The 19,890-nt window shown below is 39.6% G+C and overlaps 1 protein-coding gene across 1 annotated transcript in view; it reads right to left on the bottom strand.

The window, feature by feature from the left end:
* The window catches only part of LOC139450094 (gamma-aminobutyric acid type B receptor subunit 2-like), a 134,617-nt gene that overhangs the window by 46,234 nt on the left and 68,493 nt on the right, over positions 1 to 19,890 (bottom strand). Inside the window, exon 2 of the mRNA XM_071231732.1 lies at positions 6,942 to 7,079. Within this exon, the coding sequence (XP_071087833.1) occupies positions 6,942 to 7,079 (138 nt within the window). The remainder of the gene's footprint in view (positions 1 to 6,941; positions 7,080 to 19,890) is intronic.

Below are 19,890 nucleotides of genomic sequence, written 5' to 3' on the forward strand. Positions count from 1 at the left end.
CCACTTTTCAACCAGTAAGAATCACGTCTCTTCTTCACCTGAAACTTACTTCCAGTGACAGGAGGGTGAGAACATCATGGTATATAGCAACATGTTGAAACCCTTGTCGTTTAACAATTACTGCACCATGCCATCGTCATTCTGACCCAGCCGGAGGCTGTTTAACATTGCTCCGCAGGCAGAGATAACATTACCTGGACACTATCCGGCCCCTCCGAGGCTGTGTTGTGTTACCGACTGACCGTCGTCTCTTTCACATGCTACAAATGTAATGAATTTCGTCTATCAAAATATGAAGTTGATTACACAACGGCCTTGGACGTCCTCTTGCGTGGATTAGTATCGTACAACCCTTCTGGTGCCTTAACACGATCGCGGAGCCCATATAAAGTTCAAATGTTAGCAGCAAATCATTTTTTATTACATTTGGAATGGTTGTATCAGAAAAGAATGTTCCATCAAGTCAGATCGATAATTATTTCTGTAATTACATTCTGTTTGTTGTTAAACCAACCTGAGGGGTAAAATGAGGGGTGTTTGTTAAACCAAATTCAGGGGGAAAATGAAGGCTGTTCATATCTGCTGAGGTCAATTGTGTTTTCATAGGAGGATTACGGTATCCTATCCACATTACGCTATACAGCTCGAGTTTGACAACGTTTTGGTAATAGTTGTGCGTTTGTGATATTCTCAATGCCGATTACCGGTTAGTCTCCACCATTAACTGAGTGAGTGAGTATTGTTTTACGCCGCTTTTAGCAATATTCCAGCAATATCACGGCGGGGGACACCAGAAATGGGCTTCACACATTGTACCCATGTCGGGAATCGAACCCTGGTCTTCAGCGTAACGAGCGAACGCTTTAACCACTAGGCTACCCGACCGCCCCCACCATTAACAGTTCGGGGGAGTTCACAGCCTGGAAGTTTCTGTTAGAGACAGAGTTAGAGACAGAGTTAGAGACAGAGTTAGAGATAGTATTTCAGTCACTGCCTCAACTCACGCAATATTTTCTCTGGAGGAAGGAGCCGCTCAATGCGAAACACAACTTTGTAAAACAGTTATTTTCAGGACATGTCCCCGAACAATTTATTTTTGTGATTAAACCTGCCAACAAATTATTTCTTTTACAAAAATCACAACCCAAGAGCCCCAGGGGCTACGAATACGTGGCAATTTACATAACAATTAAGATCCTAAAACAAAGCTTACCACCCTCTGATCTAAATGGTTTCGTCTAACATCAGCATATACACATACGGCGTAGTTACAATGAACAGCCAGCTGAAACAATGGGCATAACCTAGACTTACATATAGCCTCTGAAATGAACATATCGTACAGAAAAAAACAGTTGTTCAGTTATCTTAATAAAAATATAATAAAAAGGGAGTCCAGTGATTCTCTTCATTTTCAGTCTGATACTGCAGTAATCTAGACTTGCCAAACATTATAGACTTGCATGGGCTGTAGTTGATATATTTGTATCAGGGTCTGTAACACAGACTAGGCATAACCCAAATGCAACTAAGTCGTGTCGTTATTCTATATGACTAGCATAGGTTTAAGTCGAGTACTGACATCACGATGCCTGAAAAATCAGATAACGTGATATCGTTTCAATGGTTCCCAGGATATTGAATGACGCATAATAGAAACTTAAGTAATCTAAGAGATATGTTTCTAGTCAAAGATTCAGAAAACACCCAGGTAGCGGAAAACATTACTGTCCCGGCCCGATTTCGCAAAGCGAGTTAGATGGGTTTAACGTCGCTTTGATCAGTATTTCAGTTATATGGGCGTGTCAATGGGGAAAAGCCCTAAGTGATGCAGGTCTTAGACGTTTACCACTTTGGTGAAACCCACTGGCACAGGTATCGTGCTGACAAACCGTGAAACATAATCGGGGCGAACCGGGATCCGAACCCACAATTACAGGTTTCTGGCGTGCCCAAGGGAAACAACTCTGAACAACCATAGACTACTTGGTTATCTACATGTATGTCCACCCTCATCCGTATGACCAACTCTCAAACATAAACGCATACAACTGTTGTAGCACAGAGGTCGATTATGGATGCAGGATTATGAGTGAGTGGATGTTGTTTCACGTCAGAGTCAGCCACGTTCCGACAACTTCACAATGACCAGTCAATGGTCGAGTCTGGTGCAAGCTAACCAATTGTAGACTGCATGATTGGTTGGTTGGTTTGTTGTTTAATGCCGCACTGAGCATTATTCCAGCTATATGATGGCGGTCTGTAATTAATCGAGTCTTGACCAGACAATCCGGTGATTGATATCATGAGCATCGATCCACGCAATTGGGATACGATGATATGCATCAACCAAGTTAGCGAGCCTGACCACCTGATCCCGTTAGTCGCCTCTTATGACAAGCATGGGTTGCTGAAGACCTATTCTATCCCGTGGAATGCATGAAAAACACAAGAAGCTAGATCACAACGTGAACTCGATTCCCATTCGGATGACAAGTATGGGATACGGGGACTGGTTATTATAAACTTAACCGCAAAAGAAAAGTCACTTCTTGAAATTTCGTCATGAATATTTCTATTATTTCACTGTCAAAAGGGGCGGTCGGGTACCCGACATGGGTACAATGTGTGAAGCCCATTTCTGGTGTCCCTCGTCGTGATATTGTTGGAATGTTGCTAAAAGCGGCGTAAAACCATGTTCGCTCACTCACTCACTGTAAGGAATCGATTCCAGAGATGCAAAGTACGGAAGAACCGGAAGTCTTTTTTGGGCGTAGTTACCCTGGGATCCTGTCTGATGTCTACACGGTCTGTCTATAACGTTGTATCAGGTGAGCTACAACAACGCGGGAGCAACTAAAGGTTCCAGCAATGTAGGCATGGGTGACTCCTGTCTGTATCATACCCAGTGCCCGCTCGCGTTGTTCGGGTGACAGTCGTGGTGTGGTGTTTCTCTTTGTCAGCGTGAGTCTCTGACATATCACCCGTGTCGTTTATGTACCCTTATTGAGCGTTTCGACTGCCAAAGCGGAACGTTTTTTAACTTTTTCGCATTTTATAAAAAAAAAACGTGCCGTGAACGTGTATCACTATCTGCACAGAGCATTGTTGTGTTTGGACGATGTGTTTTGCATTGATTTAGTTTTCAAATTTTTGCAGTTTCATTTTTTAAGTGGTAAGATTTCTTTTGGCCGTCAGTAAAAAACGCCATTATACACACATTGGAAGTTGTTCAACGAAGATACTTCGTGTTTGCTGTCGCCGCCGGAATTTCTTATCTTGCATGCTCTATTGAATACCCGGGTTCTGAGTGAAACTGGTCTGTAGTGCCTGAGGGTAGTGGAAACTGTCTACTTGACGCACGAGGACCAATCGCGACCCACTGTCAACGCCCCATTATTTTCTCCTCCACTACAGTCTCAAGACGGAGTGATTGTTGCAAAGCCAATAGCAATGCTGATTTCTTGTCAAGATTGAAATTAAAGATTGAGTGTTGAAAGGAAATCGACAACAGACACCAGAGAAGCGTGTCTACCTAACGCTTTCAATCTAATTAGCTGTGATTTGCATTTATGCAATCATTGTTTGTTACAACCAAATGACGGGTCTGAAATTCCATTACATGTACTTCCTTACAAACTTGGAAAACGGAATGTCTTGACTTGGCTTTGTAGCATTAGGTAGTATTTTTGTAACCGTCATTCTGTGTCGGAACAACACACAGTGAAAGCTTGTACTAGGAATGAGTGAGTGAGTGAGTGGTTTAACGCCCTTTACTGTCAACGAACAGTATTTCAGTTTTATTACTCCGTTGGCTTGACTTAGGATGGAATCCCGAAGTGATGCAGGTCTTAGACGTTCACAAGTTGGTGAAACTTACTATCAAGGTAATGGCTCAGACAGACCAACATTCTTACCGTTTCACCATGCATGTACTTGTCCATTCAATTAGATATTTGTCGATATAGGTACATGATTGTTCCATAAGGGGATCAGTAATAAATTATTTCGGATGCATCAAGAGTTTCACAGTTCCATCAAGCGTCTGTCAGTTCCATCAATGTATCTTTCAGATGCGTCAAGAGTTTCACAGTTCCATCAAGCGTCTGTCAGTTCCATCAATGTATCTATCAGATGCATCAAGAGTTTCACAGTTCCACCAAGCGTCTGTCAGTTCCATCAATGTATCTATCAGATGCATCAAGTGTTTCACAGTTCCATCAAGCGTCTGTCAGTTCCATCAATGTATCTATCAGATGCGTCAAGAGTTTCACAGTTCCATCAAGGGTCTGTCAGTTTCATCAATGAATCTATCAGATACATCAAGAGTTTCACAGTTCCACCAAGCGTCTGTCAGTTCCATCAATGTATCTTTCAGATGCATCAAGAGTTTCACAGTTCCACCAAGCGTCTGTCAGTTCCATCAATGTATCTATCAGATGCATCAAGAGTTTCACAGTTCCACCAAGCGTCTGTCAGTTCCATCAATGTATCTTTTAGATGCATCAAGAGTTTCACAGTTCCACCAAGCGTCTGTCAGTTCCATCAATGAATCTATCAGATGCATCAAGTGTTTCACAGTTCCATCAAGCGTCTGTCAGTTCCATCAATGTATCTATCAGATGCGTCAAGAGTTTCACAGTTCCACCAAGCGTCTGTCAGTTCCATCAATGAATCTATCAGATACATCAAGAGTTTCACAGTTCCACCAAGCGTCTGTCAGTTCCATCAATGAATCTATCAGATGCATCAAGAGTTTCACAGTTCCACCAAGCGTCTGTCAGTTCCATCAATGTATCTATCAGATGCATTCAGAGTTTCACAGTTCCATCAAGCGTCTGTCAGGTGCATCAATGTATCTTTCAGATGCGTCAAGAGTTTCACAGTTCCATCAAGCGTCTGTCAGTTTCATCAATGTATCTATCAGATGCATCAAGCGTTTCACAGTTCCATCAAGCGTCTGTCAGTTCCATCAATGTATCTATCAGATGCATCAAGAGTTTCACAGTTCCACCAAGCGTCTGTCAGTTCCATCAATGTATCTATCAGCTGCATCAAGAGTTTCACAGTTCCACCAAGCGTCTGTCAGTTCCATCAATGTATCTATCATATGCGTCAAGCGTTTCACAGTTCCATCAAGCGTCTGTCAGTTCCATCAATGAATCTATCAGATACATCAAGCGTTTCACAGTTCCATCAAGGGTCTGTCAGTTCCATCAATGTATCTATCAGATGCATCAAGAGTTTCACAGTTCCATCAAGCGTTTCACAGTTCCATCAAGCGTTTCACAGTTCCATCAAGCGTCTGTCAGGTGCATCAGGCGTCCACCAATTCCATCATGTATCTGTCAGTTCCATCAAGTTTTTTTCATTTGCGTCAAGAGTTTCTCAGTGCCATTAAGTATCTGTCAGATGATGATGATGATATACAGCAATATTACAGCTTTATGACGGCGGTCTGTAAATAATCGAGACCAGACAATCCAGTGATTGACATCACGAGCATCGATCTAAGCACTGGGGATACGATGACATGCATCAACCAAGTCAGCGAGCCTGACCACCTGATGCCGTTAGTTGCCTCTAACGACAAGCATAGTCGCCTTTTCCGGCAAGCATGGGTTGCTGAAGACCTATTCTACCCCGGATCTTCACGGGTCAAGAATCTGTCAGTTCCATCCTGTATCTGTCAAATTTTCACTTCCACCAGGCGTCTGTCGGTATCATGTAGCTATCATAAGGGTACGTTTTAGAAGCTTGTGAACGACGCAGTCGCCAGTTGTAGGATCGGTGTGGTTTGTATGTTGCTTAACGCGGCACTATGACGGTGGTGGGTAAAAAAGGGATCTGGATCAGACAATCTAGTGACTGACATCACGAGCATCGATCTTCGCACTGGGGATACTATGACATGCATCATACAAGCCAGAGAGCCTTTAGTCACTTTCATCAAATTGGTAGCCAATAGGAAATAATGGAGCACGGCGTTATTCACTCCAACTTTACTGCTTGATCATGCATAATGTGCATGATTAAAAAAGACGATTACAAATTAATTAAAACCACTCTAAGTTCTGTTTCAGACCCATGTTTACGAAAAAAGTTATTTCCCCCCAAGTATACATTGGTCTCAGATAAGATCTACGGCAATCAATATCAAAGTAGGCATTCCATTCTACTTGTACACCGATAACGACACCTCCGCTGAGAGGCAATCCTGGGAGCTAAATGGCAGTCTTATCATTGAGCCGTGGGTGAAACCAAGGATTTTTTATACGACTGAATTATGGGAGCCGTTGAAATCACCGGGTAAAGGAAACGTCAGCAGTTGGAGAGGCCAGCTGCACCGCAAGTGTCAAATATGTATCGCATCATTTGTAACTCATTATAAGTGAACTCCGGCTATCACGATCTCCGGATAAAACGAACTTCTGATTTCATTGAGAAAAGTGGCCATCCAACATTCTTCCTTCAGGTGATCGAAACAAACATAACATTAGTTACTGTTGTTCCTGAATTTGAATACGAGTCGTTGTAACCCTTGACAAACTAAGGAGTGAGTGAGTATTGCTTTTCGCAATATTCCAGCAATATCACGCCGGGGGACACCAGATATGGGCTTCACACACTGTACCCATGTCGGGAATCGAACCCGGGCCTTCGGCGTGACGAGCGAACGCTTTAACCAATAGGCTACCCGTAAACTAAGGATATAACGAAAGACGGATATAACGAATATATGACAGGCCCAGCCAAAATGTCATCCCAAGGTATGCATGGTAAATATTATTATTTTGAGGATCACGTGGAGTTCGTCATATAAGTGGTTGACAGAACTAGACTATATCCGAATTCGTTTTATCCGAAGTTGATGGTGTTGCTATTTTGTGAACATGTGTGTGTGGCCTTGTTTTCCTATGTTTAGGCTTCATGATACTCACAAGGATGAGATTCCAGTAAGGCACTATTTCGGCGAGTATCTTCGTGACCTCTGTACAGGCGCTCCCCATCACCATGGTCATCTTGGGTTTCCGATATATCAGGTCATAGAAGGCATCGGTTCCAATACCGGGGTCACACTGGAACAACAAATATCGATTGACATATACTGGGGACTGCAAAATAAATACGATATACAGTAAATTACGGTTATAACGAACTCAAAGGGGCCGCTAATTTTAGTTCGTTTTCACCGTAGTTTGTTATAAGCATTTATACACAAAAACATAAATACAGCATATGTCCGAAACTAACAAATGAGTTCGTTATGTCCGTCAGTTCGTTATTAGCTTTTTCGTTATGAACGTAGTTTTCTGTGGTAATCATAAACAGAACCAGTTGACATTAAACTGACAACATGGAGAGTGAAATTGTCTTACTCTCTTGTTTGATGACCATAAATATCGATGACAGCATAAATATTCGTCTCATACGTTCCAAAGTTTGTCTTTGATGAGGTGAGTCTTTTAGATGAAAGGATTCGCTTCACAAATCCTAGGTTTTAGGTTTCACTAAAGTTTAGCAGCACCATACCGGTGCTAAGCATTTTCGACTTGTGGCAATTTGATCTCTGCATCCACATTAAGATGAGACGCCGTGACATAACTTAATTACTGTTGAAATATGCTTTAGCGTTCTACCCATTTATACATTTGGAAGTTTTATAGGCAATCGCGTGCACCACATGTCTACAACACAATAACTAAATTATTTGGGTAGATGTACCAATACCAATAACCCGAGTTCCAAATGCAAATTGCTACGCGAATTATTTCCATTCATAGAGCATATGTTGTTATCACAAAATGTTCCCATCCCTTTCTGAATAGCTTTATCCTCGCTTGACAAATATAACACGTTTGCGGATGAAGAAGGATTCATTATTAGCTTATAATTGAACAAACTTTCTTCAGCAGATCGTTAAAAAACGCCATAAAGGCATATTGACAATAACAGTTCCTTCCCGGAACCTTCATTCGACTCTCCTGAAACCTATAAAACGGCTATCAGTAAACATGTTTTGATGTCAAAAACGCTGGGACATTGCAGACAAATGGAAGCACAAATCTTGTTTGCCATAATACATCAACTTTGTGTAATATGAACTGAAGTGAGCTGCAGAGGATAAGATTGAACATGGTCTCTGTGTCCTGATTTTGCTGGCCATGGGGTGGGGGCGGGGATCACAAACCCAATCATCTGCAGGGAAACTCCTCGTGATGAATTGCCGTGTTTATCTGAGTAGAAAATCTGTCTTGTCCGATAAATGGGAAGTTAAAACTTTAATCAGCCATGGTTTGAATAATTTTTAAATACTTATTTATTGATATTACACGATGGGTTGTAATCAATCTCCGGACACACGCGAGATGAATCGTCCTCACATCGGCAGTCTTGTGGGACCTAATAAAAAACAACGAACTTTTGACTTTAAAACATCTGGCCTTAGAACACGAGTACTCAACGTAAGAACGCCAGATATTAAAACTCCATGAGGGACGCAGAGCCTTTTGAGTTCTAAGATTTACTAGAGTTTAAATAGCGATTTACAAGCGGAAAATGACGTTGCCCCTGAAACACCATCGCTGTACTGTCTGCGAGTTTTCATGCTTTGATGTTACAAGTATCAATCCTTCACCAATATGTTGTTATAAGTTAGAATTCTACTTATTGAGAATATTACTAAATGTAAACCACTTTGCATATGTTTGTTCAAATAACCATTATACTACCTATTTCAATTGATGTGGTATGATTATTGAGTTATCACGAAAGAGATTTATGAGAATAAGTCGTTCTTCTGAAACGTTTCTCATCATCCATCGAGATGTGGTTAGAGGTTTTGGAAAGCTTATTCTCTTATAAACCTACATAATCGACATCTCTCACATCCAGTGCACCAACAACCTCGACCAGATGGGTGAATGAATGTTCCTTCATGCCGCAGTCAATTTCCTGCTACATCACGACTGACTGTACACAATCGAACCTGGGCCAGGCAACCTTGGTGTTGACAGCATGAGTAACTATCCACGCTGTCGGGTTGCGTTGACACACAAGTTTGTTTGTTTGTTGTTTAAAGCCGCACTCAGCAATATTCCAGCTATATGATGGCGGTCTGTAAATAATCGTGTCTGGACCAGACAATCTAGTGATTGACAACATGAGCATCGATCCACGCAATTGGGATCGATGACATGCATCAACCAAGACAGCGAGCCTGACCCTCCGATCCCTCTTACGACCAGCTCAGTCTCCTTTTACGGCAAGCATGGGTTCCTGAAGACCTATTCTACCCCGGATCTTCACAGGTCGACGCACACAAGTTGGACAGTTCATACACTCTGGGTACGTGTAGGGTTACTTAGCGCATGTTCTGCCCCGGGATTCCCAATTGGGTAGCCCACAGGACAGATCACAACGGAACCCTTAGATACAGATAAGCGTTGTCGCATTTACCACCATTTGTATGTATAGATAGAGTAGATACATGTACACTGCTACAGGCAATCGATTGTAAACGCCACGGGTAAAATAATTGCGAGTCGCTTTTCCTTATCACAAAGGCCGCATCGTCATTACACAAGGTATCAGTCAGCCCACAGAAGAAGTTCTCTACAAATACCGAAACCTCGGCACGAAGCACCATTCCAATCGAATTTATTTGCCAAATATATTACAAGCGTTCCCATGACGTGAGTGCTTGACTACTGATGTGATTACTTCAATGTTTCTTATTGCAACGCCTTGGAGCTGATCTAACACTTGCTTGTTCTGAAATTATACGACTTTTGTCTTGACCAATTCAAACACAAAGCGAAAATGGAGCCCCCAGCAATGCACGTCATGTCACGTCATTTGAGTAGTTTGAAAACTGGAATGATTAATCTATTTCGGCGTCTGAGATTCTTTGGGACGTTGCCTGTGTGACGTTGGTCTCGAAGGTATACGTGGTTTTCAAACTGATAAAGAAGACTGCAAACACAAGTAAGGGTAATGTCTTTTGGATGCTAAACTGGATAGGGCGCTTTCCGAAAGAAGATTTAATTGAAATGTTTATTTGAAACAAAAAACACAGTCAGAATAACGAACGTGAAGGTGGCGTACATGCTTAAATGGATATGGCGGATAAGGATTTTAAATTGAAATGTTTAAAGAAATTCAAATTGGTATATGGTGAGGAAGGGAGGGAGGCATATTAAGAGTTTTCAGGAAACATCGATATTGTTACATGTGGACGTCTTCAGTGTTGTCATCACTTGTAAGTTGCTCGTGCACGGCGTGCGTATCAGCCCTCTTTGGTGTTGGCATCACTTGTTGCTCGTGCGCGGCGTGCGTATCAGCCGTCTTCAGTGTTGGCATCACTTGTTGCTCGTGCGCGGCGTGCGTATCAGCCGTCTTCAGTGTTGGCATCACTTGTTGCTCGTGCGCGGCGTGCGTATCAGCCATCTTTGGTGTTGGCATCGCTTGTTGCTCGTGCGCGGCGTGCGTATCAGCTCTCTTTGGTGTTGGCATCTCTTGTTGCTCGTGCACGGCGTGCGTATCAGCCGTCTTTGGTGTTGGCATCACTTGTTGCTCGTGCACGACGTGCGTATCAGCCGTCTTTGGTGTTGGCTTCACTTGTTGCTCGTGCACGACGTGCGTATCAGCCGTCTTCAGTGTTGGCATGATTTGTTTCACGTACACGTGGTGGGCAGTAAGTAGACATGTCTCCTTGCCTGACCATTCCATCCTTTTAGTCTGTTATTGCTTCAAGCATTGGGTACTGAGGGCCTACGTACCTCCGGGTTCCACACGGTGTTGGTAACTGTTTTATTAAATTTCTAACCCTTTTAAAAAAAAACTAATATGCCGAAAATCGCCAATTCATCGAAAATCTATATTCGCTCCCCCGTTAGCGGATACACAGACAGAAATTTTAACAAGTACAACAACCACAAGTTGAATAAAATTGCCATACGGTGAAACCTCATTTGTCCTGACCCTAATAATCCAGATAATAACCCTTATAGTTACACCTGTAAACGTCTTCCTGGCATAAAGTACGGTGGTCCGTAAGGGACATGGAGTCTGTTTTTCAATATTTTGATGTTTAACTTACTTTTATCTTAACCTTTTGCAAATTAACACAATCTGCCATACAAATATGTGATAAATCATGTATAAAAACATCCGCAAACAGAAAATGTACTTTTTAGTACCTTTGAGTCGCTGAAATGTGAAGTGAAAATGTCAAAAACTAAAATGGAAATGTCAAAAACCAAAACGAAAAGGTCAAAAACTAAAATGAAAATGTCAAAGACACAAAACGAAAATGTCAAAAACTAAAATGAATACACAGAAAACTATTTCCACCGCGGTGTAAATAGTTTTCACCTCGGTGTAAATATTATCACCGCGGTGATAATAGTTTTCTGTATTTTCATTTTAGTTTTTGACATTTTCGTTTTGTGTTTTTGACATTTTCATTTTCGTTTTTGACATTTTCGTTTCGTTTTTCAGCGATTCAATATCTTCTTTACACATGATTTATCACATATTTGTAAGACAAATCGTGTTAATTTGCAAAAGGTTACGATAAATGTAAGTGAAATATCAAAATATGGAATAACAGACTCCATGTCCCTTATGGGCCACCGTAATAAAGAGACATTAGGGAGAATCTATTTGATTTCCTGGATTGGGTACGATTTTTTCTAATAATTTAATCAAGCCACTGCTTCACTGAAAAAATGCCTATGCCTCGCACTATAGGAAGAAGTGTTGGAAATGCGTTTTATGTTGTTTAAAGTAACTTAAAAGTACACAATATGTAAAATCTCTCCAGATATAATTCAAGGTGTATTCGTTGAATGACAAGCTGTAATAATCGATCTAAAAAAACTGCTTAATGCGCTTTCGAAAATCCGGACAGCACTAACATTTAACATTTCAGCAGTACAATTATCAACACTATAGCAAATTGAAGAAATATTCTATATCTGTGTCACTCCGCTTACATCGAAGTCCTCAGACATTTCTATAGTTTTTGCTCCAAATCATTAACGTGTATAAACACACGTAATAGTATGATTCAATACCGTGCGCGCCTCACACCATCACATGTGTATGTCACGTATCATGAGTATAATCAGAAGATAGCATGAAGCACATCCATGTCCTCACTTCACATGGGCAGATCTCGTAGCTGAAAGCTCCTTTAAGAAAATCGATACAAGCTACGTTTACAGTAGAATTGTGGGTTATTCCCAGCTCATGGCAAGGCATATAAATCGACTAAGACCTATGACGTAATGTGGTCTTACATAACTCCCAGTGTAAGTTAAGGTAATTTACATGGGCGAGAAATTAACTTTAAAATGAGCTTTGCATACTTTTCTTCTTTGAAATTTAATAGTCATGTATCTTTTTTTTAAATGTAGCTTGGTTAAAGGTTCCTTAAAATTCAAAAGTAGTTCAGCGTGTAGTATTTTGTGAGACACACTGTCATGAAATTGTCATATGTCAGCTGACGGTGTAGTGGTAAGTAAATGCTTTTTGGAAAAAAATACATACAGGCTTTGCACTTTACAGGGCCATTTTTAACCCCCTGAAATTGTAACAACTGTTTCAAAAAAGGTAGATATTTCATGATTACAATGGCGAGGAACTCAGATGAATATGATGACAAAATGCCAATGAATATGACAATAGCAATGCTGATCACAATGCATAGTATGACACAATGTAATGTAGTATTGTTTACGACTAATATGCTGACAATAACGGTGATTACAACAAATATACTCAATACAAATTGAATGGAAATGACGATGACCAGGATAAGGGTTAATGACAATTACAATAGCAATGTTGGTGGTCATAGTTCCAATGACGATTATAGAAATGATGATGCAGATGGTGATGATCATGATTATGAAACGGGTGATGATACGCATCATAACATCAGGAAATATATTTAAGATAAGATGTTAGGCAACGACAGCTTTCACCTTTTAAAGGCTCCAAAATGGGTTCACCATTCAATACAGGTTTTTAAAGATGAAAAAATATATTTCATTAGTGTCATATTACATTGAGTGACATGAAGACCTTTAGCAAATTAATTAAAATTCCTTTTCGTAATCAAATCATGTGACCTTTGGTATTTCTAAATATAAAATTTATTTATATTAATCAAAATCAATAATCCTTATGATTTGATTTTTTTTTTCGTTTGCGTGTCATAAGTCAAATATATTTGATCATTTGTTCGACGAAGCTATGGAATTAACAGTGACACAGAACTACTCCCAGATAATAATACAGCAGGATGCACGGCCGATTAACATACAAAAGCAATGCGGGACCGCCCCTGGCAGTCTTCATCTTAACGGATGACGTTACAAGAACACAAAGTTATAAACCAGTCTTCCCGTCGATAAAACGGTCATCTTATAATTTGGGCGAGAACTCTTCCGTCAAATTTCAATTACTTAAGTTAGCAGAAGTTAACACTTCTTATAACTGACTTGTGCTCTTGTTGTTTTTGTCTGTTTAGTATTTGATATGAACGACGTGTGGTTGTCACTTTGACCACTCGGTTAGCGAACTAATTTACAGATGTGGCAGCGCCTGAGACAAGGAAATTTATTTCATTACATGGGTGCTATTATCTTGGCGGCCATTTGACTGGTCACATGTCCAACAAGGAAAAACCAAAGTGTGACCCCAGAGTTTAACACTTCGGTGAAACCTACGGTCACAGATGTGGAGCTGTTGAATAGAGGATTATAATGTGAGTGATTCTGGGACTCGAACAACAAAGGGACACAAAAATGAGAGAGAGAGAGAGAGAGAGAGAGAGAGAGAGAGAGAGAGAGAGAGAGAGAGAGAGAGAGAGAGTATGCATGGCATAACTCATGGAAGGCGGGTGAGGTTTTTTGGGAGCCCTAATGCTCAGTGATAGTAAACACAAATGTCATATTATTATCAAAAACTGTGTCAATTTCCTTTGGTTCATAACGTCGAGAGATGACAAATTTTTATCCAGAATTTCATAAGCAAGCAATTTGTATGTAAACCGAATAATAAGTCGAATAATAACCATATACGTCAATACATGAGGAAGAAAAGGTCATATGATAATGACTTAATTGGACTCTATTCGAGCAAATGACTGAAGAGATTTCGCATTTCATGAATATCCCATGTAAACTTGTAATTTAAGGCCACGTTATGACACATGTCTTGCCGAATTGGTACAAATCATCGACATCAGGCTACGTGGCAAAATCTAAAGCCTGCACGCCAACGATTGCTGAATAATTTCCACTTGAAACTCAAACCATTGAATACTAAAACAGGTTAAATTCGATAGCCAGGTAAATGGGTCAGGAATAATTATGTCAAAGTTCTAAAACAAACCTCCAGTTGAGCACTCATCCAAAGGACTTTTTGGTGGAGCAATCAATCCCTTTTGCCAATAAATGAGTTTGTAATTATCAACGGAGATGTTTGTATTCATAATGGTTGCACTCATGTAATAAGATATGATCACATGGCATTCCAGTCATATAGATATATTCTTTAAAGACCTAATTCCTTATGCATGCTCTAATTTACTTGCACGCACGCATACAAGCACACCATCAGTCGACACACATAACTGGTGTAATTCCCTGATAGCTGGAAGCACCGTTTACAAACCCCATTCAGAATTATAACATTGACCTTGATATTGATATGTTTTGCGGCCATTAGACTATTATGCAACTCTTACTATAATAGCATCTCGATATCGGGAAAAAACTCCCTAATGATATCATTTACATGTTTTCTGAACAGTAAATCACAGGGCGTGATAGATGGACAGTGAAAGCCTTTTTACAAATGTTATCGATCTCAAGCTGATCGATGCCAACACTTCTACACTTGACTTTCTGATTGATCTTTGTGCTTGTGTTGCAAAAGTTGGAGTTTTGTTGGAATGGAAAAGCAATTTCGATTTCAAATATGTTTGTTGTGTTAAAACCGTGGCGACGCTCCCACTTTAACAGCACTTGTGAACAAAAATCGAATCAGGGAGGGAATTTACATAAGAGAAATATTCGTAAAAATACTTACGAATTGCGTAATGGATTATGTGTCGGAAGAATAATTTATGGCATTGTTTAAAAATGGCTTAAATGTCTTTTACAAAATATAAACATGTTGTGCAATATGGATTCTGTTTATTAAAGCTGTTTTTTTGTTTATAAGTGTCGATCTTAAATGATCTATTTACGTAACCAAGCATTGTTCATATGTTTGTGTTAAAAAAGCTATAAAATCAATATGACGAAATGTGTAATACCATCATGATGACGAACATAAAAAACATTACATTCAGCACATATATAGAACGAGGCATGTCAAGGTAATAATATGCGACCATTAAATCTATATATAAAAAAACCGTGCAAGTTTTTGACTATACCATTGCAGAAACCAGATGTACGAAATAGCATGGATTTTGAGGTTTCGGGAAACATTTTCTAATATTTGAATATGCGCCTGCGTAAGTATTTTGGGCAAAGATAGTACAAGCACAAGGCGAAGTAAATGTTTTCGTAAGTGTGAAATTTGCCAATTTACAAAACAGCGCACGTATCGTCCCTCAAACTTAAATATTTTGTTGTTTGTTTTGTCTTTTTCGAGCTCTTCTTCAACAATCACCTTTGCTTGTATCATTGACTGACTGATTTTCTTGTTCAATCCATGAACACGAATCCTAATAACAACATTATGACTTAACATGGCAGTCAGTCTGTATCTAGTGTAGATAACTTCATTATCCGTTCTAATTAAGAAACTTATAATATCAATATCCAAAGTTCAAACTTCAAGCAGTTTAATCAAAATCTTTTAACAAATGCAAAGGTGAAGATCAATGACATTTTCTAAAACTTTGGCGTGTCTATGAAATATTTTTAAAACGTCAGGAATAACTCTTTGCACGATTGAATCATTGAAACAAGTTGTTTTTAACAGATTAATCCCTGTGACAATGTCACTTGATCGCGTCACCAGGGTGTTTTTTAATGATATTTACGGTTCATTAAAACTGAAGCATTTTATTACTGAAATAGCAATACATCAATATCATAAGACATACTTTGGCAGCTAATCCGTTAAAGGGATGTAATTCCATGGTGATTTGACTATCAGGAGAGGCAGAACAGCGTGGCACCATTTTAAGCCGCGGATGAAAACAAATTATTCTCTCCCTTGACATCGTGCTTGCCACTCAAATGCTTTAAAATCATTACAAATTCACTTAAGCAATTTTCTTTGAAATGGCGTTATTAGTTTGTCATTTCCGGTAGTTAGAGGCAAAAAATAATAGAAAAGTGAAAATGAGACAAATTAAAGTGTAAAAGATTGATTTTGTGAGCAATAAACGATTTAGGAAAGCCATTTTGGTCAGGAGTCTGTAATTTAGAAGAAATTAGAGTCCAAAGGAGTACAAGAGGGTTGTCTATCGGCCTTCCGTTGGTAATGAAAACCGCAAATGATCTTTTCCGAACAAGAGGTTGAACAAAACACATCATAAAACAACATTATGATTTAATCATCCTCTGAATCAATACACCTTGTTCTTAGTCTGGCGTTTTGGCGCTACTTATCTCTGTTTGAGACTGTATCTAATACTTGTCTCGACTGGAGCGATCTACAGTAAAGTTACAAATTCAACGAATGTAATCATGCTTTTCGAGCATTTGAACATTTAGACATACTTGTTTGCAGATCTGTATACATCAGTCATAGGTCATAGGTAAACAATATTTTTGCAAAGAAGCATTCGAGCTCTCTGACTTATTTCGTGTGCAGAAACAGTTAAACACTTCCAAAAAGTTCGATATGTTTCAATGTTATAAACACGAGTCTTGTTGTCGGTCAATCCGAAGAATACACTTACAACCTGTTTTGTATTCTGTGACCTCCAGTTCCGATGACATTCTCAAAGGGTACACATATTAGGCTGCTAGTCAAGAATATAAGGGTTTAACTTATAGTGCACCTATATAGCGACGTGCATGTGTGTGTGTGTGTGTGTGTGTGTGTGTGTGTGGCTGCTCTAACTAGTCCGGACTAATGCCGATATTATAGTGCAAGCTAACTGAGATACCATGCCGCAGTTTAACAAGAATACGACTTCGAGTCGACCAGTCCTTGTTTAAGTACCTTTGTTACGACGTAAATTGTAATATTTTACCGCCGTTTATTACAATTTACCGCGTTATTACAATTTACGTCGTAACATACCTTAATGCCGAACGCCAGACACGTCTTTTGGTATGTTGCGGCCTGGGTCTGACCCCCTGACCTTCTGCTCTCCGGACAGACACACTACCACTAGACCATGGAGGCGGCCCAGTTGGGCAAGTCTTAGTCCATTGTTCTTTCATACGTCCTTTTGTTAATCGTGCATTTTCGTTTTCACACAGAACTATATTGAGGTTAAACATTTCATGGCAGGTCTTGTTATCGGGTACAGCACTCCGACCTGATGACCTGATGTGCAGAAATGTCGCAGACAGTCATCCGTCGCCATTCGCATGTTTCCATAACCTACTACAAGACTGTCGTCCTCTCAAAGGCCGCCATGCGTCGAAACTGCACGAGGCATCAGAATGCGCGTCAGCATAGGGGTACTTTGATCAGTTATAATCCCGAGTATTTGATCAATTATTTTTGCCAATAAAATTTTGTTTAACAAATATGGAAAAATATAGATTGTCATGATCAGTTCCACCCTGCAGTGTATACGGATAACAGAAATGTGTTATATAAATTGATGTTGTTAATCGTAGGGCTGTGTTTGGTGAAACTTTTCAATGTACGCGTGCCTTTGATTACATTCAGGAAACGGATCACTTGACAGTAACATTCGTTAATTTGAACTATAACTAGTCCTGGCTTTCCAAAACGACATTCCGTCGCTTTATATTATATACCAAGAGTAGAAAATGTATGCAAGTAATTACCTAAGTACCGATTTCAAAATACATGTGTCACATACTTTTGTTAAAACTCGATTCTCCAATGAACATCCACAATTATATGATGGTTTATATACGACAAATCCTAAATGCAAACACCAATAAGATTCGAACGAATTATTTCGACATGTGTAAAAGACAACTCTCGCATAAAAGGAAGCCGTCGTATAAAGATCAAAATTAAACACTTACAGAAATTGTTAATGAAAACTTAATGCAATAAATACTATTGTTTTGAACTGCCTAAATGGGTGGCGTACATATTGAACATGTAAGAGACTTGTATTTTACTCCCACACAATTTTAGAAATTAAGGGGGCACGAGTGGCCCTGTCGTCTAATGTGTAGCTATTCGCTGTGCAGAGTTGCGTCCCTTTGGCACGCCAGAAACCTATGATCGCCCCGATTATGTTTCTAGGTTAGTCAGCACCATACCCGTTTCTCCGAAGTGGTAAATGTCTGAGACCTGCATCACTTCGGGCTTTCATCCCACATTAAGCTGACACGCCGTGATATATCTGTTAAAGGCGGCGTTAAACCCAAGTCACTCACTCATAAATTAAACAGCAACTATACTGAAGGTATTCCTGTTATATCCAGCCCATAATATGTACTCAGATACATGTCTTTACGTTAGTTTATTAGATTGTCATTCTTCCTTTTTTCTTAACACATTAAGTTTGGACGAGCTTTCAATACTAAAGCCTGTTACTTGTATTATGCCACACTAAACACTATTCTCCCTACTGGACGGCTGCTCGTACACATCCGAGACTTCATCAGGCAAACCAGTAATTGATATTGTTAGCGACGACCCATGCGGTCAAGGTACGATGGTACGCAATCAACCAAGTTACCGAATCCTACCATCCCATCCATTAAGACGCCTCTTACAATCATTTTGAATATTATCATGTTTAAAAATACTTCGATACATCTTTGGACATGGTGGATACGACATTTCTTCAAAAAATTGTTTTCATTAATTTATATGATAAAATGTGTGCACTGTTTGTAAACGCTGTCTATGAAAGTACAGAATCAATCATGAAATAAATTAATCTTAAAAAGTGTCATTTCAAACATTCAAAACGCAATGTCAAATTTGACACAATTAACTGAATATGACTGAGAAATTCATTGTTGAAATTTCTTCAATCCAAAAACCGCAAATCGGCTTTTCAATTTTCTTCATCTAATTTTAACATCATTTTAAAAATATAATGATTTGCAAATAAATGACGAACAGCTGAAAATGAATGAATTGAATGGTTTGCCAAATTTCCTGTTGAAGAAAAGAATATATTTATATATGAGAGTTTCAACATTTTTACAACAGGAATAAGCGAGCACAGCTGTAACGCCTTCAATCTGAATCTTACATTAAGACGTGGGTAGAATAAGAGTCATTGTTCGTGTTTGAAGTAGTTCTCGTTTGAAGTAGTTCTCGTGTTCATACGCCAAAATGGACACCTTCGGGAGGCACAGGGGTCTACATACGGCTTGTCCCGGAATAGGACGGGTTGATCACGCACAGAAGACTAAATGCGTGAGTTGGAAATGATGCCAACAGAAACTATGTTTGAGAGTTCCTCGCACTTGTCGTGTACAAAACTCCGCGAAACCACTGACAATAATATGTTAAATGGACTTTGACCAAATGATACAATTCCGTATCTTTACTAATGCCACACATTTATACTTATACATGTAACTGTGTTTCTTCGGGTGAACGCTTCACATACATTTGCATGTATTTGTGACAAGTGCAGCCTCTGGGGGAAGGATGCTCTCACCTTTCCTCGCACTCCTGGCATCATCACAAACTGATAGTGATTTATAAACACATGCTTATGAAATAGTCGGA

The sequence above is a fragment of the Haliotis cracherodii genome, unplaced genomic scaffold, assembly GCF_022045235.1.
Source record: "Haliotis cracherodii isolate W230 unplaced genomic scaffold, xgHalCrac1.p SCAF_8, whole genome shotgun sequence".
Taxonomy (NCBI): Eukaryota; Metazoa; Mollusca; class Gastropoda; order Lepetellida; family Haliotidae; genus Haliotis; species Haliotis cracherodii.